The 22,618-nt window shown below is 40.3% G+C and overlaps 1 protein-coding gene across 2 annotated transcripts; it reads left to right on the top strand.

The window, feature by feature from the left end:
* Positions 1 to 1,921: 1,921 nt before the first annotated feature.
* Positions 1,922 to 19,975, top strand: VNN1 (vanin 1). Of its 2 annotated transcripts, none has more exons than XM_045544392.1 (9): positions 1,922 to 2,016; positions 4,149 to 4,318; positions 4,513 to 4,809; positions 6,105 to 6,235; positions 10,152 to 10,344; positions 11,015 to 11,306; positions 11,758 to 12,119; positions 15,454 to 15,624; positions 18,427 to 19,975. In XM_045544392.1, the coding sequence occupies exons 3-9, from the start codon at positions 4,597 to 4,599 to the stop codon at positions 18,535 to 18,537; spliced, it is 1,473 nt and encodes a 490-aa protein (XP_045400348.1). In that variant the 5' UTR covers positions 1,922 to 2,016; positions 4,149 to 4,318; positions 4,513 to 4,596; the 3' UTR covers positions 18,538 to 19,975. The 2 variants fall into 2 exon arrangements, with proteins under 2 accessions (XP_045400348.1, XP_045400347.1); XM_045544391.1 differs by lacking the exon at positions 1,922 to 2,016 and adding an exon at positions 3,067 to 3,158.
* Positions 19,976 to 22,618: the final 2,643 nt, after the last annotated feature.

Here is a 22,618-nt window from a genome sequence, read left to right as displayed (position 1 = left end):
TACGAACAAATTTCTAGCTAACTAAAATTGTTCCATTATCTTTTTATCATAACCTTTTTGACTCTTATGGTCTATTTGTATGGAAATTAGATACTTGGAATGGAAATAAAAAAAGAAGTAAATTATCTCCTTCGGACCACACCTTGTTTCCTTCTGGAATTATTCTATCCCAAGATCTACTCAGTCCTGGCTGAGCCATCTGCTAGTGCTCCGGGGTTTGTTGTAGGCTGTGCTAGGCTGGGAGCTCCTTAGACAGGGCCATTGTGTCACCTTTTCCCCAGTTACCTTTGGTCCATTGTCTCGGCTCTCTGAGTCCTTTCACCGGTTGGTCACTGATTAACTCTGGGAAGGGACACGCTGCAGAGCAGGTGGGTTCCCTGGGATGGTAGGAGCAGTTGAGGGTCACTGAGTTTGGAGACACCTCTTACCCCCACAAAAATGATAACAACCACATTCCTGCACTTGTCTTAGGTGTTTATTCCCACTCAATGTAATTCAACCCAGCACAGGAAGCTGCAGACATCCTGGGTGGCAGATGATGCCCAGGGTCTCCCCATCCCATCTTTCCTGGATTCTCTCTCCAGGAACTATGACACTCGGATCCCAGGATTGCACCTTTCAATACCTTATGCTTTTTATTTTCTTTGATTTCTTGCCTCTTTTTCTTCCCTCACCTCATTTCTCATTTTATTTACCATGATCTATACATGAGGAGCTCTGCTAGACTCAGCTCTCGCAGTTGTGTCTTCTTCATCGAAAAGCTTTCTTTGGAGAGCAAAGCCACTCTTACGGCTTCAATTTCTGATATAGCGGAGTATAACTCACTCGTGAAGAAAAAAATGTTTTTCTTCAAGAGAGCCAGTTCAGGGCACATTAAAAAATGTAAAACTAGTCATATTAAGTCCTATGGCAAAAATACACCTTCTTACGGCATAAAACAGCTTTATCAACCAGATTAAGGTCAATAAGAGAATTGACAGGTGTTGTAGCCACTAAATGTTAAAATATAGGCATATATGTTTAGTAGCAATGTAGAGGCAGACTTCTAGTCTTGTATCACACAGTGTGTGCACACATATACACATGTGTGCACACAGCTTTTCAGAGTTCACCAGGTGGTATAGGAGACACAGGGTCTACCTCACTCAGTCCTTGTTCTCCTCTCCTTTTTTCCTGTGTCTGGTTCTGTCTGCCTGAGCTGCACAGGACTTGCTTCTGAGTTCCTTTTGAGGCCTGCTGGCTGGGTTGGTGTCGTCACTGCTCTGTCAGCAAAGTCCAAAGTAGTGTGGGTCTTGTCCCTAGGCTCAGCGGTGGGCTGTCATGGTTTCCTCACAAGAGGCAATCTACTCCATCCATGCAGGTTTGGTTGGAGGGGTCTGGAGGCATCGATGAGGCCTTTTGTCTACATGCAAAGTTGTTTTGTTGGAGATTATTCCCCTGGTCTCTACTCTGTATGAGCAGAAGGGCTGCATTTGGGGAGCTTGGCAGGCTGTAGGGATGCAGTGGCCTTAGGGATCAGGGACCCCAGCTAAGGACTTGTAGTAGACCATGTGTCCTAGTTCCAGGTCCAATGCCACAAGAACTGCAATATTTCATCTGAAATCTTGTGCTGGTCTAGTACATGCTAGGTAGACCAAAAATGCCAGATTGATGTGGTGGTGACGTGTCGGGGGAGGGGAAAGGTTATAGGGTCCTATGATTCAGTCTCAATCTTTCAGTAAGCCTATACCTCTGGCTGTGACTTCTCCATGTGTTTTCTTCTACCCTTAGTTGGGACCAGAACAAACTAGAGAGGTGTTGCTAGAGCTGGGATTGTCCCTTCCCCCATGTCAAAGGTTACAGGAGTTTTAGTTGTAGTTTTTCCTTCCCCGAGGTAGGTTAGGCCCTGGTAAAACGCTTTCCCTTGAGAACAGAACAGCACTCTCAGGGTTGTCCACACGGAGCCTCTGGCAATTCACCAACTACAATCCGAGTAATCCTTAAGATACTGCACTGGCAGCAGAGGACTCAGCCCCAGTAAGCTTTTATTTTCTGTATTTGCCTGTCTCTCCAACTTTGGGAGTAGCAGTTTGTGATATGACCTTAATTCTCTCAAGCATCTGAGAAAAGTTGTTTTCAGTTGTTCAGCTTTCTTCTTGTGAGAATGGGCTAGAGGAATGCCAAGCTTTGTACAAATTGTACTGGAAAGAAACCTTAATGGGAGATTCTTATTTAATATTTTTAACCTAAGAAGGTCAAAGAAGTAATTTTTTAACCTCTTGGTAACTCATTCCAGTTTTAACTTTTACTTCAGATCTTTCTTTCATAAACTGTTATGTAACAATTGTGTCTCCTTGGGAAGTATGTATTCATAGTGCCCCCACCCGCCTGGGTGTGGAGGGTCCACAGGTGGCACGGAGGGTCAGCAGGCGGTCTGTGGGAGCTGGTGTCTACCGGTGACTCAAGGGAACGGGGCAACCACGACCCCTGGGTTATAAATTCATTATAGTTCCTGAAGTAAAAAATCAGACCTGCCTATATGCAATTAGAACTGTAAAAACACCATTCACAATCAAATACACTTAAAAATAAAATGGATAATCATAAACACTAATTCTGTAAATATTATACTTAATCCGCAATGGAAACAAAATTTGCTTACTTATTCCGTATCAAAATCTATAAACTTTTTTTCATTTCATGTTATTTTCCTCTCCTCTCTCTGGCTCTTGCTTGCTAGATCTCATTCTTCATACCTCCCTCTCTGTCGCCTCTGTGGGAGGCAGCCCCTAAGACGGTCCCTGAAATCCTAGCCTCATTCATGCCCCTGGGTAAGGGGTGAGGTATCACTTCCAGATCAGATTACACAGAAACTGTGCCTTCCGTCTTGGGGGGGCTCTCTTGCTCCTTGGCTCTGATAATGTGGGCTGTAACCATACGTGGGCTGCCCTGTGGTGACGCCTGTGTCATCGCTAGGAACTCACGCCGCTGAGCAATAGCCAGTGAGGTCCTGAGCCCTGCTCTCTGCCACGTGAGGGAGCTTGCAAGTGAATCCTCCGGAGTCCTGAATACCTCACCCTGCCGGCAGCTTGGTTACAGCCTTGTGAAACAGACTCCAGCCAGAGGCACCCAGCTAAACTGCCTCGGGATTCCTGACCAAAGGGATGCGCGTTTCCTTTGTGAGGCCACTAAATTTGGGGATAATTTGTTATATAGCAATAGATAATGAATGATTCTTTTGTGTTCCTCTTTGCCAGCTTCTTCTCAATTTTGAGAAAATTAGAGCGAATGAAACTGTGGAGCTCAAATATGTACATGAAGACAGTAATAATAATTTCAAAATTATAAAGCTATCTGTTCTTCAAATTATACGTATTGTTATGCATTGAAGTTCTAAAACATATGGACTTTAAAAATTCAATGTTGTACAGAGAAGCAAGGCCCTGGGCCCCCAAAAGTTTCACTGAAAATCACTGATATGGGCAGATTAAGGCATACAAGTTTATGTAATGCGTATACATGGGCGCCTTCAGAATGGAGACCCAGATATGCAGGGGAAATTGTGCACTTTTCTGCTTAGGGTCAATAGTGTATAGACAACCATGCAGAAATATGACTAGACAGAAAGGATAAGCTGTAATGCAAATAAACTGAGTGGGGAAACCCAGCAAGTCCTGCCTGTCTGGATTCTTCCTGGCCTGCCTGTGCGCGCATTCCTCCCTTCTGGGTGTGGGGCAGAACGTGGAATGGGGGTCTGATGACCTACAGTCAAACAAGGTAGGTCAGATAATGTCTTTACGGACAGTTTTTACACAGAATAATTTTAGGTTTTACGGCTGGCTTTTCAGAAAAGGAGTTGTGGTTTCTATGACCACCCCTTGGGGAAGAGGGATTCTAGTTTCTATGGCTAGCCTCAGGGGAGAGTGAGACTGAGAGACAGGAGGACAGGAGAAGGTCAGAGAAAAACTTCTGCCTCTGAGGCTGTTTCTGAGGCTTTCATTTTGGGGTACTGTTTTCTGAGCCCCAACAGTTGAAGTCTGAATGGCCAATATCTCAGAATGTGACCTTTTTTTTTCTGAAAATGGGGTCATTTCAGATCTCATTAGTTAAGATAAGGTCATAAGGAATAGGGTAGGCACTAAATGTAATGACTGTGTCCTTATGAAAAGGGGAACTTTGGACAGAGACACACTTACGGGACAACGCCGTCTGAAGAGACACAGGGAGAAGACAGCCATCTGCCAGTCAAAGAGAGGAGCCTGGAATATAGCCTTCCCCCGTGGCCCGCAGGAGGAGCTGACCCTGCTGATTTCGTCTGGGACGTCTAACCTCCAGAATTGTGAGGCAATACATTTTTCCTGTTTATACCATCCAGTTTGTGGGACTTTGTTAGGCTCCCCTAGCAAACTAATATATATAGATTTCCTGATTTAATTCTCACAAATCCCTGCCAAGCCCCTGTCTTTTGTCGTCTAAAAATGGTGTGAAGTCAAAAGTTTTTCTTAAAATTAGATTTTGTAATTTGTTTTCAAGGCACTGAGTTCTGGGAACCACGTGTTTTCACTTTATAAATATCAGGGCGTGCTGCCCTGTTTCCAGCAGCCATTGGACTTCGGCATGATCGCTTCTCCGTTGCTGGCTTATGTGGCGATGTTTGTTTTCTGTGTCTCAAAAACCAGCTCTCTGGACACTTTTATTGCAGCTGTTTATGAGCATGCGGTGCTATTGCCTAGCACCACCCTCACACCAGTGTCTCGTGAGGAGGCGCTGGCGTTAATGAATCGGAATCTGGACCTTTTGGAAGGAGCGATCATGTCCGCAGCAGAGCAGGTACGTGTCTGCCAGGTCTCTGGTGTGTTGGATTCTGTGAGAAAGGAGGGGGGCCTAGGGGACAGGGCCCCTGTCAGGATCCATTACACTTTTGGATGACATGTGTGAGGGCAGCCGAGAAACTTTGCCCTATAGTGAAAATCCTACTTTCCTCTCAAAATTACCAGAGCAAGGATAATGTTATACCTCCCTAACAGTAAGAGCAAAGTTAAGAAAAGGATGGTTTCATTATCATTAAGAAGCAGCAGACTTTTGAGGAACTAGCTGTAAATTCAATATCTTTGCTCCTTTCTGACACCGATGGAGGTTGGAAGATGATAAATGGATGAGGGACCAGGTGCTATTCTTAGAATATTAGTGGCCTTGATAGACACTCGTGCTCTTAAGAGTTTGCAGGGTTTTTTTTTTTAAACGTAAGTTTACAACTTGACAACAATTAAACTTAAGTTGCAAATTACTTACAGTATGTATTTTTTCTCTGTTTCATTCTAATTACAAGGAAAAGCATAGATATGAATGCATATTAAGCCCTTGAGTTGAATGAAGAGCTAAGTTTAAAGCTAATCACACACTGCACATGTGGTTTTCATGACTGTATGAAGTGTGATGAAAGTCATGGATATGTATATATTACATATATCTATCAATATATCTTCTTATATATACTAAAATTTAAAAGGTTATCAGGAGTTCTGATGTTCTTTCTCATAATTAATTCAACTATTTCCTTGAAGTCCACAGCAGATTTCAAGGAGACTCTCCAATCAGAGGGTGCCCAGGTTAGCTCAGGCAGCACCTGTAGGCTTAGCACAGTTCAAGGACACAGTGTGTGACCCTGTTTTTACTAGGAACAGGAATCGTGTTTGCAGGGTATGGTGCAGAGGAAGGCTGGGGCAGAGGCAGAAGTAAACAGAGACTTTGAGTTATAAATCAATCCTGATACCGTCTGGCACAACCACCCGCCAAAGTTCAGGGAGGGGGTTGAGTTCAGAAAGAGCTGGGTTTATATTTAGTTAATAATAGCAATGGGAGGGAGAGCCGTGAGTGGCCTGGAAAACTGTTAACGTCTATGAATGGATGAAAATGTTATATGGAAATGATGATGGCAGGATTAGAAAATTAAAGTGCTTGGGAGAAGAAAATAAATTATAAAAATATAGAAAACAAAGGAATAAGGTGAAAAAGAGGGAATAGCCCAAATGGTTGTTAGCCACTTGGTTCCTCAGTTCCTCTTGCAACCTCCCTCTTTGACTGCCTATGTGAGGAATATTTTAATTAAGCTTCGTTTTTGACAGGGTGCACATATTATCGTGACTCCAGAAGATGGTATTTATGGCTGGAACTTCAGCAGGGAATCTCTCTACCCCTACTTGGAGGATATCCCACACCCTCAAGTAAACTGGATCCCCTGTAATAATCCTAACAGGTAAAGAAGCAGATTGTGAAAAATCCCAATAGTAAACATCAACTCGTTTTACCTGAGAAAACTTTGTTGACGATTATTGCATGGATCCATTACGTTTCAATATAGTTTATTTTTCATCTACTATGGATATATTTGTTAGGAAAGTGAACATGAATTATGAAATCACAGAAATTGGTGCTGGATAGTGGCTTAGAAATCATCACATTCAATTTGAATATCTTTCCATTGAGGGAATGAGTGTAGAGAGATGACAACATAACTTGCTTATGGTCACAGAGGTAGTTAGTGGGAAAATAAGACCCAAACTCTAGTCTCTGACTCCCTGCCAATGAACAGAAAAATACTTCCCTGTGTAGGTCTGTAATTTGGAAACTGTGAGTGAATGGCAAAATAGAGCTATGTGTCAGTTTAGAATTAATAATTTTCTCTTCTCATATAGATAGCTGATGAAGTTAATGTAAAATCCTTAAAGCTTAAGCTGATTGTTAACCTAAGTGGTGATACAGCAGAACTGTTAAGTGGTTTAAATCTGGCCTAGACTAAAGAGATATGAAGTGTGCTGAAAGTAGAACTATTAATGTTAATGTAAGGAAACAAATATCTTACACACCCAAGAGAATCATATTAGTTAACAAACTTCTTCCTGAATGCACATGGCTAATATTGTTTTAGGAATTCCTCTTTTGGAACTGCTTTCAAAACCACTCAAACTAACTACTGCAACCGCATGTAGAGAAACTTTGATTTTGACAAAGTTCACTATTATTAACCTCACTCTCATTTCATTGTATCATAATTATTTCTTATTTAATCATCTCCCATGCCAGAGCTTCAGTTTCTAAAAGACATATTATCACTTTCCATTATGAATTGAATTGACTTGTTTCTGAATGGCCTTTCCCTAGAACCAAATTTCCAAGGGCCTCCTGAATATCCCTGCAAGAATGTCCCATCTGTTCCATTTCAAGGAGCCTGATTGCCCTTCATGTTTTCCATCAACTAATGACATCTCCATTTCTTGCATTTAGTCATACATCCAACAAACTTTTTGAGCACCTATTATGTCCAGGCACTGTTCTGGGCAATGAGATGAACACAACAAGTGAAAAATCCCTGTCCTCCTGGAATTTATATTCCAGTGTGAGAAGATAGTAAATTTTTTAAAAAAAGATAATTATCTAGCTATCTATCTTTAGGTATTTATCATCTATCTACTATCTATGATATGAGATAGAGGTAAATGTTATGAAGAAAAATAAAGCAGGAAAGGTGAATAGGGTGGCAAGGGTGGGGTTGAATTTTTAATAGGATATCAGAGGGCTTCACAGAGAACTTTCTGCAAAGACCTGAAAGGAGTGAGGGCATAGGTCATATAAATATCTGAGAAAAGACCATTTGAGGCCAAGGGAATTCTAAATTCCAAGATCCTGTGTGGGCAGAGTACGTGTCTATTCTATCCGGACAGCAAAAAGGTTAGTGTGGTTGAAGTGGTGTGAGGGAGGGGGGGAAAGAAGGAGATGGAGGCAGATAGATAGGAGGAACTGATTACATAAGGCTTCACAGGCCGTAATAGTGACTTTGTTACTTGAATGAGAAGGGAGCCTTTGGAGAGTTCTGAGCAGCCATGTGATATGTTCTGACTTAAGTTCACTCTTTTGACTATGTAGAGAATAGATTCCAGGGGTAGGTCAACAAAGAAGCAGAGAGCAGTTAAAAAGTCATTGCAATAATCTAGGTAGAGAGATGATGGTGTCTTAAACCAAGATGGTAGAAGTTTGAGTATTGAGAAATGATTCTGAATAAAGTTTGAAGGTAGCGTTGACAGGTTTTGCTGAAATATTGGATGTAGGATGTGAGAGAAAGAGAGGAGTCAATGGCCGGGCGAGGTGGCTCACGCCTGTAATCCTAGCACTCTGGGAGGCCGAGGCAGGTGGATCGCTCGAGGTCAGGAGTTCGAGACCAGCCTGAGCGAGACCCTGTCTTTACTAAAAATAGAAAGAAATTATCTGGCCAACTAAAAATATATATAGAAAAAATTAGCCGGGCATGGTGGTGCATGCCTGTAGTCCCGGCTACTCGGGAGGCTGAGGCAGTAGGATCACCTAAGCCCAGGAGTTTGAGGTTGCTGTGAGCTAGGCTGCCACCACAGCACTCACTCTAGCCTGGGCAACAAAGTGAGACTCTGTCTCAAAAAAAAAAAAAAAAAAAAGAGTCATCTTTGAATTCCCAGAGATCTCCCTCCCACATTTGGGCAATCATTTAAATGGCTGAAGGGTTAGGGACAGGGGCTTTGAAGTCCGTTGGGCTTAAATACCAGCTTCCACATTTATTAGCCGTGTAATCTTGGGCATAAGTGGGCCATACTTTCCTGTTTCTTTGTTTAACCTGTGATTTTTTGTTGTTGTCGTTGTTGATAACTGGATAGTTGAATCTTTTCATGTAGTAACTCTGGAAATCAGATTCCCCTCCTCCAGAGTTTGCTATGTTTGTTGTTTGCTTTCCTTTTTTTGATTGCTATAGGATGTTCCTGTGTTGGGTATCAGCTTGAAGTGTAAACTTAAGATCTTCTCAGCTCTTTTCTGGACTACACCTTTCCCTGGGCATGTGTAGTGGCTTTCTAAATTCCCCTGTGTATTTGATTATTTTTGTATATCTTTGTCCTTAAAAGCCTGGCTCCCCATAGGGGAAAAAGAAAAAAATTAAGGGAAAAAAAGAAGGCACTGGCCCTTTAAATCTCCTGGAATTCACTTTACACAGAGGGAGGACTTGCAACAATGGTGTGTGTATGTGTGCATGTGTGTGCAACAATGGCTGCCTGCCTGTGTGTTTGCACCTCTATGATCAGAAGCAGTAATCAATGATCCGAACACAGATCTCTGGTACTGGAAGACAGCGTTCTTTTTTTGGATGAGACATATATTTTTTTTTAATTTCAGCATATTACGGGCATACAAATGTTTAGGTTACGTATATTGCCCTTGCCCCCTCCTCCCCCTCCTGAATCAGAGCTTCAAGCGTCTCCGTCCCCCAGACAGTGCTCATCACACTCATTATGTATGTATATACCCATCCTCTCCTCCTCCCTCCCATCTGCCCGACACCCGATTAATGTTATTCCTATACGTGCACTTAGGTGTTGATCGGTGAAATCAATTTGATGATAAGTACATATGGTGCTTATTTTTCCATTCTTGGGATAGGAAGACAGTGTTTTTATTGCCCACCACGCCCCCACAAGCTGCCTGCAACCTACTCCAGGAACACATGCATGGTTGCTCATCACAAGACCAGGGAATGGGAAATGGGTAGCCACTGCTGAGCTAACAGCTGAAATTGCCTGAAATTAACTGCAGTTCTCCTTCCAAGCCCTTCCCTGGAAGTTGCAAGGGTTTGAATAGATTCTGGAACTCTAAAAATGTTACATCAGACAGATTCTGCCAGTGCAACTGTTGCCTAGGTGGGGAGACAAACTCTTCGTGCTTCCTACTCTGCAATCTTCCCAGGATCCTCCTACCTTCAAGTTTTTGTTCACTCATTCAAAATATTTTTAGTACCTCTTTTCTGTCACGTATGGGCTCAGTGAACAGGATATGTAGGTCTTCTCATGATAATATCTACAGGCTGCTGCAGACATTATAAGATGTTCACGTAAGTGAAAATATGATGACAGATTATGATAAATGCTATGAAGAAACAAATACATGACCTAGAGTCTTATCCTAGCTTCCTACAACCAAATTCCCACAAATGTGGGCTTCCTCTAAACTCCCTTCTTGTCTTAATCCTTCTCATCTACCTACTATTATTTAGAATTTACTTTCGTGTATATCAAATAATATGTTGAGGCAACTATCATTCAGAAATTTGTTAACTTTGATGTTTTAAAATTTTTCCTCTTTCAATGAACATATACCAGATTTGGCCACACCCCAGTACAAGAACGACTCAGCTGCTTGGCCAAGGACAACTCTATCTATGTTGTGGCAAATATTGGGGACAAGAAGCCATGCAATGCCAGTGACCCGCAGTGTCCCCCTGATGGCCGTTATCAATACAACACTGATGTCGTGTTTGATTCTCAGGGTAGGCTGGTGGCACGCTACCATAAGGTAAAATTAATTTGCAAATAATTCAGTTAGTGAATGCTTAATGAAATACAATGGGCAAGAAGGGAAAAGATTGGTATTGATAATAAGAAGAATATTTTAGAAATAGAGTAGAAGCCAAGTATAGAAACTAGTGATTAGGTGTGGAACGCTCCTATAAAGAGGCTCAAGGAATTCTCTGTGCATTTAGGAACACAGGAGTATGTTATTGGAAGTGCTAGAGAGTCAGAAGGAGCTACCTGCATTAAAACACAATCTTGCCTTTTGGACTTTGTCCGTTTAAAAACAAGCCTTGACAAGGGGTCCAGGCAAGAAACTTACCAGATAGACTTGGTCTTACGGAGAAAGAAGCAAACAAAGTTCTTTGCCCACAGGAAATAGTTAAGTGTACTTGTCCAATAGAATAGGCATACTACACTCCAGTGTCTCGTAAGATTCAAGAGGGTCTTTATAGATAAGGATACCCATGTACATCGCTCATGCGGAGATTGAACCAAAGGCTCCATTTAGCTGGAGGGGCCTCTGATTCTCTAAAGCAAACTTTTTTCCTGTGAAGACAGTGGTCATAGATGAGTTTGGCAGTTTTCAATAGATATGAGCTTGCCCTTTTTCGGACACAGTAATGTCCAGGTCAACTTCCTAAAATAATTTTTTCCCCTTTTGTTTATTGCAGCAAAATCTTTTCATGGGTGAAGATCAATTCAATGCACCCAAGGAGCCTGAGGTTGTGACTTTCAACACCACCTTTGGAAGGTTTGGCATTTTTACGTGCTTTGATATACTCTTCCACGATCCTGCTGTTACCCTGGTGAAAGACTTCCACGTGGACACCATACTCTTCCCAACAGCTTGGATGAACGTTTTGCCACATTTGTCAGCTATTGAATTCCACTCAGCGTGGGCTCTGGGCATGGGGGTCAATTTCCTTGCGTCTAATATACATCACCCCTCAATGAAGATGACAGGTAACGTGTGACCTTTAAGATTTACAGGCATCATGTAATCAGAAAAGCAAAAAAAAAAAAAAGAAAAATAAATCATGTTTTTCTAGCTGACACATACTCCTTAATACAATGTCTTCCAGCTCTTAATTTCTGAACATCATGCTGTAAAATCAAATTCAATCTAAATTGTTCCGTAGATTTTGTTTTATTCAACTTGAATGTACTCTCCCCCTCCCAAATTTACCACTTCTTACATAAAGCTGTCCCTTCTTGGCATCTTGATGTCATACTTTACTGGATTTCCTCTCACCTCTCTGTCTTTCTCAGCATATTTTACTGAAATTAATAAAGTATATAGAAATATATAGCCTAGAGGGAGGAAAATGTTAATGAATTTAAAATAACAATAACAACTATGAAATCCCTTTTCACTTTCTTATTTCAAATGGCATTTTCAACTTATCACCTCCAGGAAGTGGCATCTATGCACCCAATTCTGCAAGAGCATTTCATTATGATATGAAGACAAAGGAGGGAAAACTCCTCCTCTCACAACTGGATTCCCACCCACACCGCCCTGTAGTGGTAAATTGGACATCTTATGCCAGCAGTGTGGAAGCACCCTTGACTGGAAACCAGGAATTTAAGAGCACTATCTTTTTCGATGAATACACCTTTGTGGAGCTCAAAGGAGTCATGGGGAATTACACAGTATGTCACAAAGATCTCTGTTGTCATCTAAGCTACACGATGTCAGAGAAGAGATCAGATGAAGTTTATGCCCTAGGGGCATTTGATGGACTGCACACCGTGGAAGGACGCTATTATCTACAGGTAATGTTTGGGTGTCAGAAGAGTTACCGGATAAAATACACTCAGTTGAATTTGAATTTCAGATAAACAATGAAAGATTTTTTTCATGTAAGTATGTCCTACTTTTTGGAATATATGTATACTAAAAATGTTGCTGTTTATTTGAAATTCAAATTTTAACTGGATAGCCTATATTTTTATTTGCTAAATCTTGAAATCCTAGATTTCAGTCCAGTTTTAAGCTGGTTGGAAAAGGCGGAAATATTTATTTGCAGTACAGATATTAAAAATTATTCAAATTAAGGTTAATTTTAATGGATAATCAAATACCTGTGATATCTCCTGCCTGAACAAATTTTGCTATTTTCCCTCTATGTTCACTAATGCCTATCTTGGTCTATAAAGAGCTTGACACTAAGTATGTACTGGAGACAGATGGAGTTGACCTCTGAGATTGTTCAGGAGAATGGTTTATTGCTGCAAAAATTCACATCTCTCACAGCCCACAGTGGCCTCCATGTTCCTTTCATTCTGCTCTTTCCTTCCTTGGTCTGGCCCCCATCCTATCTTACCCAGATTATTGCAGTACCTTCCTACAGGGCTTCCGTTGACACTCTCAGCTCCATCCAGTTCATTCCCTACACTATAATTAGAAAAATCACAGAGAAACCCCATTTCTGATTATATCACTCTGTCATGTTGAGACATTTTCCCCCCTCCAGTTTGCTGGCATCTGCATGGCCTGTGGGTATTTGCACAGGTTGCTTCCTTTATCCATGGTTAACACCATCTACTCAGCTTTTGGAGCACTATCCAGGTGTTATCTTCACCAAGAAGGCTGCCCTGACACTTCCTGCAAGACCACTCCCACCTCGCCAGCTGGATTAGGTACCTCTTTTACATGCTGCGCCCTTTCTCCTCTCCTAACCTCCTGTCAAGGTGAAAATTATCCAAATTATCAGTCTCTAGGTCTTTCAGAATGGAGAAACCTATTTCCCTACAGTGTAAGGAATTAGGGATAAAAATTCTGCTGAAAAACAAAACCAAATACATGGGCTTGAGGTAACGTGTTGAGAATATGGATTCTGGAGTCAGAAAATCCTGGGTGAATCCCTGCTTCACCATGTAGTAGAAACCTGGCCTTGGGCCAATCCCTCAGCCTCGTTAAATCTCTGATTATTTTCATCTATAACATGTGTATTCACTTTCATGCACCAAATATTTGTGCTTGCTACATTCAGGCATTTGCTAAAACCTGGGAATATTAAGATGAGCAAGACAAATCAGCCTTCATAGAGCTTAAGTCTAGTGGGGAGACAGACATTGAACAGAAAACAAAGGAAATTATTATTTAATTTTAGTGGTGACAAACACTGCAAGGAAAAGTACCATGCACAATTAGGACTGTGGGGGTGAGGGAAAACCTCCCCTTTCCCCCTAAAGGTCGCTGAAAGATCAACATATAATTAAGGCCAATTAATAGAGAAAGGTTTATTTACTGTGTGCATGCGGAAAATTACAGAGTGATTACCCAATACCCAGTGGGATCCAGATATTTTTATACACTCCTTTTAGAGGGGCAGAAGAGATGAGGAATATAGGTAATTCTGTTTAGGGACAATAAATGGTTACTAGGGAGGATGAATGGATGGGGAAAAACAGATTGACTTATACATGATTCTCTTTGCAAATTAAATTAACCTTGAGAGACAGGTATTATATTTAAAATGATTTGGGCCAGGTCTGGTTACATTCTTGATTTTCTTTCCTGCAATATAGTGAGATAACAGGGAAGGAAAGGGAAGTTCATTTTTCTTTTGATGGGTCCATCTGGTTACGCAGATAGAGAGAAAGCTCCTTCCAAGGGCCTGTGGATCTCTAAGGGCCTTTAATTCAAAATACTCTTTATAAAAAGGAGTCATATTTTGGGGTGAAATTTTCTGAGCTCCCTCATTCCCCCTGTCTGGAATTTCCCTAGAAGTTTCATACATTAAAAGCAGAGTTGGTGGCTATGGAAAGAGCAAGATCTGGTTAGTAGTCAAGTAACAAGAGATCTGAAAAGGGAGACAAGAACATAGATTATAATGAGAATAAGTAGAAAAGAACAGATCTGAGCATATTTTTGCTCACCCCATTAAACCCATCTCCCCTTCTTGGCCAGGGTTTGAAAAACTGATGTAAAGGGCTGCTGGGTCTGTGACCGGCCTGCTGGAGAAACAGTAAGGGTTGTAAGAGCAAGGCAGAGTTTGAAAGAAGGGTCATAGTGGAAGATAAAAGGGAGAATGGGATAGGTTGAGGCAATCTCCACTCAGCTTCCATGTGCAATTCTCAAAGGGGGAGGCTTAAAAGAAGAAGTGTTTAAAAAGGACCATTTTTTGCGGGGGGGGGGGGGACGTAAAAAGGAAAAAAAAGTTTTTTTTTTTTTTCTTTTTTGAGACAGAGTCTCTCTGTGGCCTGGGGTAGAGTGCAGTGGCATCATCATAGCTCACTGCAACCTCGAACTCCTGACCTCAAATGATTCTCCTGCCTCGGGCTCCCAGAGTGTTAGGATTACAGGCATGGAGTTAAATGAATATGGAGCTCCATTTGGGAATTTTCCATCTACATGGTGAGATGACTCATATACTTAGATGTTATATTCAAGTAGCTACATAGTATCGTGGAAGAAAACTTCATGGAGAACCATTTCAGTCTTTGTTCATATATAAAGGACTTGACTTTCCAGATCACAATGGTTGCCTCTAGGTAAACTTTAGGGCTCATTACAACTCTAACGTTCTTTCATTGGGCGAAATAAGCAATAAAATAGAGATCACATACCTATATAAATCAAACCTTTAAAAAAATTGAATACTTCTAATAACTAAAAGCATTGCTCCCTTGGGAAATACTGAGGGTATAGTTTGTTCATGGCTGTAGGCCAAGGATCTGATGGATTGTCTCCTTATGTGGTTAATCTGTTGGACAGTGAATTGCAGGAAACACTGGGGTCTTTATTTTTATTACTAGTTACATTTACTATTGAGCAAGAAAGTGGATGAATCTAATGAGGAAGTAATATTGTTTTACCAAACAAAGGGGCATAGGCATTTTTCTCAGTCAGGAGAGTATTTTAATTGACTGCCTTAGGACTTTTTTTTTTTTTTTTTTTGAGAGCATCTAGTATTTTATTTAATAAATTATTTTATTTTATTTTTAAAATTTTCTCCCAGGTTTATTTGGGTGTTCTTAACAAATAAAAATTGTATATATTTACAGTGTGTGATCTGATGTTTTGCTGTATGTATACATTAGGAAATGATTAAAGACCCAGCATGACTTCCTTGTGACTTGTTGGTCTGCGTTACTTCCCTAGATTTGTACTCTGGTGAAGTGTAAAACGACTGACTTAAACACTTGTGGTGACTCAGCTGAAACGGCTTCTACCAGGTTTGAAATGTTCTCCCTCAGTGGCACTTTTGGAACCCAGTATGTCTTCCCTGAGGTGTTGCTGAGTGACATTCAGCTTGCACCTGGAGAATTTCAGGTAAGAATCTTTGCTTGATATCACAATTAATTTTATGTTAGAGGAAGCACTGTTTAACATCAAAACTTACCCAAGTACAAATATAAAACTTTCCATTTGGAAAGAGTAAAATTTCTCCTTGGGGATCAGGAAGAACACTGAGCAGGCTGAATTTCTTGTCTGGAAATTCTTTTTTTTTTTTTTGAGACAGGGTCTCTGTCACCCTGGCTAGAGTGCAGTGGCGTCATCATAGCTCACTGCGACCTCAAACTCCTGGGCTCAAGCCATCCTCCTTGTTAGGGTGGACAGCTTAGTGGGTGCTCAAGGCGTGGGGCAGAAAGATTTCTCACGCAGAGATGAGGAGATATATATGTAGAAAAAAAAGTTCATTTCATCTTCTTGGAAGGAGAGAGAGTGAGAGAGAAGGAAAGAGAGGGAAAGCGGGCAGACGGTGTGGCATCCCAAAGAAAAAGAACGGGGGGTGCCGGTGCTGAGGCCAAGTGGCTTGTTGATTTTATGGGGACAAAGAGAAAGGAAAGAAATAGTAATTGCTGTCAGTTGATAACAGAAGTGGCTGTGAGTAACTGCTGCATCTGCTCCTTTCTTTCTTCTGGGTGGCAGGATGTCAAAGTCCAAGAGTTGGCTTCCCCACCTTTCCATGGAGACAGTATTATCACAGGAGATGTGACTCTGCCCTCGAGATATGAGTGAAGCCTAAAGCTTGTTTCCCTGCTGCTCACTCAGGAACTCTGCAAAAACAGATTCTCAAAAGCAATTTTGAAAGAGAAACATTTACATCTCTTTTCAGAAGTTGTGCAAGACAGAACTCCTATGGGGCTGCCTGTTAGTGAGAGAATTCATAGGATGGATCTTTAACTGTTACTAGGAAATTGCAGGATTAGATATTTTCCTGTTAATTTTGTAAGGCTGCCCTGTCACTCCTGTCTCAGCCTCCCAAGTAAGTGGGACTACAGGCATGTGCCACCATGCCTGGCTAATTTTCTATTTTTTGTAGAGACAAGGTCTTGCTCTTGCTCAGGCTGGTCTCAAAGTCCTGGCCTCAAGCAATCCTCATAACTCGGGCTCCCAGAGTGCTAGGATTATAGGTGTAAGCCACTGAGCCCGATATAATAATTAGTATGTCCTTGAGATTTAAAAAAATATCTTATTTGGGGAATTGTAGGGAGGAGGCTAGGCTGTTGGAGGTCTGTCGAGTAGAAAGAAGATTCAATAGGAATAGCTTCAGAACCGGTCCCACCAGAGCCCTGGAGGATCATGGGGGAGTATGGCCTCAGGAAGTTGAAAAAATCCCTCTCATTGTGTAGGAGAAAAGGAGAGAAGGAAAAGCTGAAGGAGAGAGAATTTGACAGTGGCCAATGCTGGCAAAGACGCAAAAGCTTTTTTTTTTTTGATTTGGGAAATCACTGAAGTTTCCAAGAACACAAAGGGGAAAAGGCAAACATTTATTTTTATTTGCAAATGCAGCTTCTGCCAATAGTTAGTGCTCACAAAACCTTTTAAGCTACAGTTACTTTTGGTAAACTCAATGAATACTTTAAAAAATATCCAATGATAAGAAAATTACAGAAAAAATTTCCATTACACTGTTGAAAATGTTTGGAATCCAAAATCCACTATTTTCTGCAATGGTTTTTAATGTTTGTTCTAGTTAAAAAAAGATTTTCTTTTTCTTCTCTTTCTACTTCTACATAGTCCTGGTTAAGTTAAGACAATCTGTTTCATGAACTTTTAGGACTGTCATTTTCTGGATTTAGATTGTTTTTATCCTTACATATTTATATTAATACTTTAATATTTTACATAAAACATTGATCTGCTGTATTTTATGAAACAAAATTATAGATCCTATTTATGATGAGGCATTTCCAGTTTGGGGAAAAACTGAAAATTTAATCAGTAGAAGGTCATTTTATGCCTTTTTGTTTTCCTTTTTTAGCAATAATAAATAATTAACAACCTATTAATTACAAAAATTCTTAATTATGCTTAGAGCAACCAGAGCGTTTTCACAAATTTAAATTCATATTTGTTACAGTATATGAAGTCATTAAGAAAAGCCTCTGTTTTCCCAGTTTGGTAACAAATGGCTTTTGTCTGATGCATAATTAATAGAAACTAATGACGACTATGTAGCTCTTCCGGAGTTTTAAAGGCAAATCTATATCAGCCTACAGTTAACATGCAAATTCATCCAACAAGCAACACAAAATGTATTGTAGTAGTCATTCATTTTTATCAACACTCAAGAAGATCTAGACAGCAGCACAACTCCTCTATGTCGGAAACTAACTCTTCCTGCACATGTGCTCTGCCCAGCCACTTTCTTCCACCGACTTTTCCTGGTAGAAACCACTGCTGGGGTGAGGGAGGATGGTGGGGTGGTGAGCGGGCCATGGTGAGCGAGGGACAAGGGATGACAGTTGCTCAGCTCTAACCCCCCCTTAGTCAATCACTTCTGACCGTTTGGGGAAATCTTTATCTTGTCTGAGAGGACTAGATTTCTCTCTTACTTACCACCAAATCCGCTGGTTTATGTTTATTAACTCACGGGATGCTTCCTCAGGTAAGTAAATGATGAGATATTGATGACAGGCATTTTAATTTTTATGTAAACGCATCAATGCCAGTTGCATAGCCCCAATTTTTCTTGTACTCTGCAACATTTTAAATATTTCTGATAGAACAGAATTTGGCCAGCATTTTTTATTGTTTCTTCAGCCAATTATACTGAATGTTAAAAGTGTGTTGTGGGATTGTATAACTTAAAGGTAGATCTTGTCTACTTTTCTGTGCTTTAATTAGGTGTCGAGTGATGGACGCTTGTTTAGCCTGAAGCCAACATCTGGACCGGTCTTAACAGTGACTCTATTTGGGAGGCTGTATGAGAAGGACGGAGCATCAGATGCTTCATGAGACCTCATAGCGGAAGCACTAAGAATAATGCTAGCAGTTATAATATGTATTGTGTACTCATTAAGTTGATAGACTATTTACATTTCTCTCTTTTATTTGAGATAATTTAAAAAATGATGGATGAAGAAAGAAAGATTGGCCTGGCTTCTGCAAATAGTGTTCTCTGGTATAAGTGAATTACTAATTTCTTTTTATTTAGAAAAACACACACACACCAGATAATAAAAGTTTTATATAATATCTATTAAGGTAGATTTAAAAAACTGTATTTGAGCATTGATCTTTCTTGGAATTAGGCTGTTTCTATCAAATGAGTATCAAAAATGTTTATGCAGAAGAAATAAAAATTACAGTTAAAAAAGCATGTCCAAACTACCATCAAAGACACTTACTAGGAGTCTAAATGTATTACCACTTTTATTATAACACATATCTCTTATTCAGTTCTGCTGAAAATTTCCAGCAATTTTATTTGTTTGCTCTGTTAGTTATTTACCTAAACAATACGTTTCAATTCTCTTATGGGCTGAAGAGTGTCCCCTGCCATTCATATGTTGGAGTCCTAACCCCTGGTACCTCAGAATGTGACTGTGTTTGGAGACAGGGTCTTTAAAGAGGTAAAATAAGGTCATCAGGGTGGACCCTAATCCAATATGACTGGTGTTCTCACACGAAGAGGAGATTGGAACACAGACACGCACAAGGGGAGACCATTATGAAGACCATTATGAAGGACAACTATTTACGAGCCAAGGAGAGAGGCCGTTAGAAGAAACCAACATTGATGACACCTTGATCTTGGACTTCCAGGCACCAGAATCATGAGAAAGTAAGTTCTGTTGTTGACGTCACCCAGTCTGTGGAACTTTGTCACAGGCAGCCCCATCAAACTAATACAAAGACCAATTTCTGCCCCCCTCTTCCCCACCACCACTTTCCACCAAAATCTGAAGGTTGAGACAAAATTCTTACCTCCTAAGAATACTCAGCTGGTCTGGATCCCCAAGATTCCAATAGACAGTCTTAGAGAGGGATTGTTGATGGATTTATAGTGAAATCATCAGATCATTGAATACCTCTGGAATTAGGAAACCAGAAAGTGCCATTCTAAGAAATTATGTATTTAATCTAGCATTAAATGTTTTTTTTCCAGTAATAGCAGAATCTCTTGACATTATATAGCTTAGTGAAACAAAGAATATCTTTTAAGTTGAAACATCTCTCCACCGATAGACTGTCACATAGCACTCAAATCAACCTCACACTACGTAAAATGTGCCTTTCTGCACAGGACAGCAGGGTCCTTGCAGCAGTGATTCATGCCAGCAAGACATCATTTTGAAACAAACACCTTTGTGACAGATGTTTTTCCTAAAAAATACTACATCATCCAAAAAATATTTGAATAAAATCATCTTGTGCTTTTGGGTGACATTAACTGACATTAGCTTTTTTAAAGACCTAATATTAATAGAAAATAAGAAAGCACCTTATGTATTTAGGAAGAGGAATTATCTGAGCAAGCCTCAATACTGTCATATAATTTTAATTTAAAGCAGAAAACATGCTGATGTGTTAGTGATAGGTTTGAATTATTAAAAACTTCAAAAAAATTCTAAATTTTTTTTTTTCTGTTCAACCTTGACAACTATAGTAGTTATCCATAGTAGCATAATGAATTACCCCATCTCAAAACAACAAACATTTACTATCTTACAGAGTTTCCGATAGTCAGGAGTGGCTTAGCTGGGTTGTTCTGCCTCAAGGTCTCTTTTACAGTTGAGTTCACCTGTCACCAGGGCTGTAGTCACCTCAAGGCTTTAGAGGGGCTGGGAAATCTGCTTCTAAGCTCACTCACCTGGAGTTGACAAGGCCTCAGTTCCTTGGTGGCGGTTGGCTGAAGGCCTCTGTTCCTCACCACATCCTCTCTCTAGGATGCTGGGAAGTTTTCACACAATGGCAGCTGGCTTCTCCCAGAGTGATGATATTGAATTTTCTATAGAAAAAATTTTTTTATAATTACTTTGTGTAATTCAATTAAATAATTTAATGATCTCTACTTTTGGTCTATAGTAAAATTTAAGTTAACTGATTGCCTTAACTACCATTTGTGGCAAAACCATCTCCTTTTGATATATACCTGTGACTCTTGCATTCATTTTTCAGAAGCCCACTTTATAAGGGAACATAGATGAAAAAGCAACATAGAATAAGCAACATTAGTCCCAGAATCATTAATTCATAAAGTGACACCACTAGGAAAAAGGATCTTAAAAACATCACCATATTTACTTCAGTGATTTTTAAAAAAACTAGCAAGGTTTTTTTCCCCTAATAATGTATAAAATATACATATTACAAAAGTGGAAAAAAAACTGACTCAAATAATCACAGTGTTCTGAATATCAAGATGAATGCTGAAAAAAATCATCTACAAAGTCATTTCAATGTCAAAAGCTATTCTGAAACATATCATTTGGCTCTTACACTGAAAATTGACTCCTCATTCTTTCCATTTCCCCTGCTGTGGATGTTCTGTGGCACGTTCAAAATGCATCAGTTTAATTCTTGTTTTTGAAAAGACAGTAAAATACTTAGACAAGGAAAGTACCCTACATCCACTAGCAATACTTACACAGCATGCTGTAGCATGCAGTAGGGTTATTGCTGTAAGTACAGACAGTGCCAATAAGTCTCTGTTCTAATAATACTCTTACCTATTTGAGGTTGGTGTAATTAAAATGAAACCTAGTAGATAAAAATGGCTTTGTAAATATGGAATCTAATAAATCTGAATACCGCTAGCACTTTAAATATGAAGACAATTATCACCAAAATTTAAAATATGAGGAAAACAACCTATAAATTAATAGTGCTGCAATGTAGTTCTGTTACTGTAGATATTGTTTTTATTATGGTAATTTATAAATTAGACATAAACAAACACTTGTACTCTTGAAAATTGAGATCTGCTATTTATCCAAGGTTCTTAGTGAATCCAAGGATGGGAACAGGGAAAGGTAATTAACTCTGAACGTGAAACAACAATGAAAGAGGAGTAAAGAAAAAAGGAGAGGAGGAAAACTCGTGAGAGTTTTCCAGAATCCAATAGAAACATGGCACTTTTTTAAAAACTAAAAGATGAAGTTTCTTAAAATGGCAATGCAAAAGAGTGCGTGCTCACTCACACATGTGCACACACAAATGTGCACATGCTGATGACTGCACACTCACCCTAACTACCTTTGGGGACCCACCCTTGGACATGCATGCAGATTAAAATGTGAGTCAGCTGGGTTTCTGCTTCTAGAAAAGCGCTTATGACAGAAAGGTTTGTTTGGATGTGGCTATTAGATAGACAGGAACCAAACTGTGTATCCCTTCAAAAGCCAGCCCTCGAAAATGCCGTCCTGCAGGGAAATGTGCCTGGCTTGTACTCAACAAATGAAGTCCAGGTGACAATCACATTCCTCTCCATCCTCCAGGCATCTGGGGAGCACTTGGCTCAGTACTTGTCAAATTTCAATGGCCTGGTGTGATGACTTTGGGAACTTTCCCAATCATGGACCTTAAAGAACTTGGGTTTACTAGAATCAAACATTTCCTGGGCATGGTTGCTGGAGAGAGAAGGGCGCTCTGGTCTGGCTCACACCCCACAGGAACTTCAGTGGTTTCTGGGTCAGCGAGATTCCATCTGGAGAGTTGCTGACAACAGCAGACCTGGACAGATGGGGTTCTGCATGTCATTCTGAGACAGGACGTTGGGGTGAGTGGAGCCCAGATGATTGGATTCTGACTCTCTTCACCAGTTTTTTGTCCTTTTCTTTATCCTTCACTAAATGCATATTTGTGATGATAGGAGAGCTTCAAAGGGGTCTCCAACAGAGACTTAGGAAGCCAGTGGAGGTGGGGGAGAAGGATAAAGGTGGACTTCAGGTCAGGACATTTTCTACAGCTCAGTTCACTCTTTTTTTCTTTCTTAAAAAATCTCAAACCTCCCAAAATGTTGCTGTGGTCTTTCCCTCCTTCATTTACAAAAATTACTCACTTTCGAGTTGACAGACAAAACAGGAGATATGGT

This window comes from Lemur catta, chromosome 2 (assembly GCF_020740605.2).
Source record: "Lemur catta isolate mLemCat1 chromosome 2, mLemCat1.pri, whole genome shotgun sequence".
Classification (NCBI taxonomy): Eukaryota; Metazoa; Chordata; class Mammalia; order Primates; family Lemuridae; genus Lemur; species Lemur catta.
Note: the sequence above shows the minus strand (reverse complement) of the source record. Positions and strands in the feature narration are given on the sequence as shown.

Bases quoted from the DNA above. Each gene is read 5' to 3' on its own strand.
- VNN1 (XM_045544392.1), top strand. From the start codon at position 4,597: ATGATCGCTTCTCCGTTGCTGGCTTATGTGGCGATGTTTGTTTTCTGT. The intron at 10,345-11,014 runs GTAAAATTAATT...TGTTTATTGCAG, and splicing joins TGGTGGCACGCTACCATAAG to CAAAATCTTTTCATGGGTGA. The intron at 11,307-11,757 runs GTAACGTGTGAC...TATCACCTCCAG, and splicing joins CCCCTCAATGAAGATGACAG to GAAGTGGCATCTATGCACCC.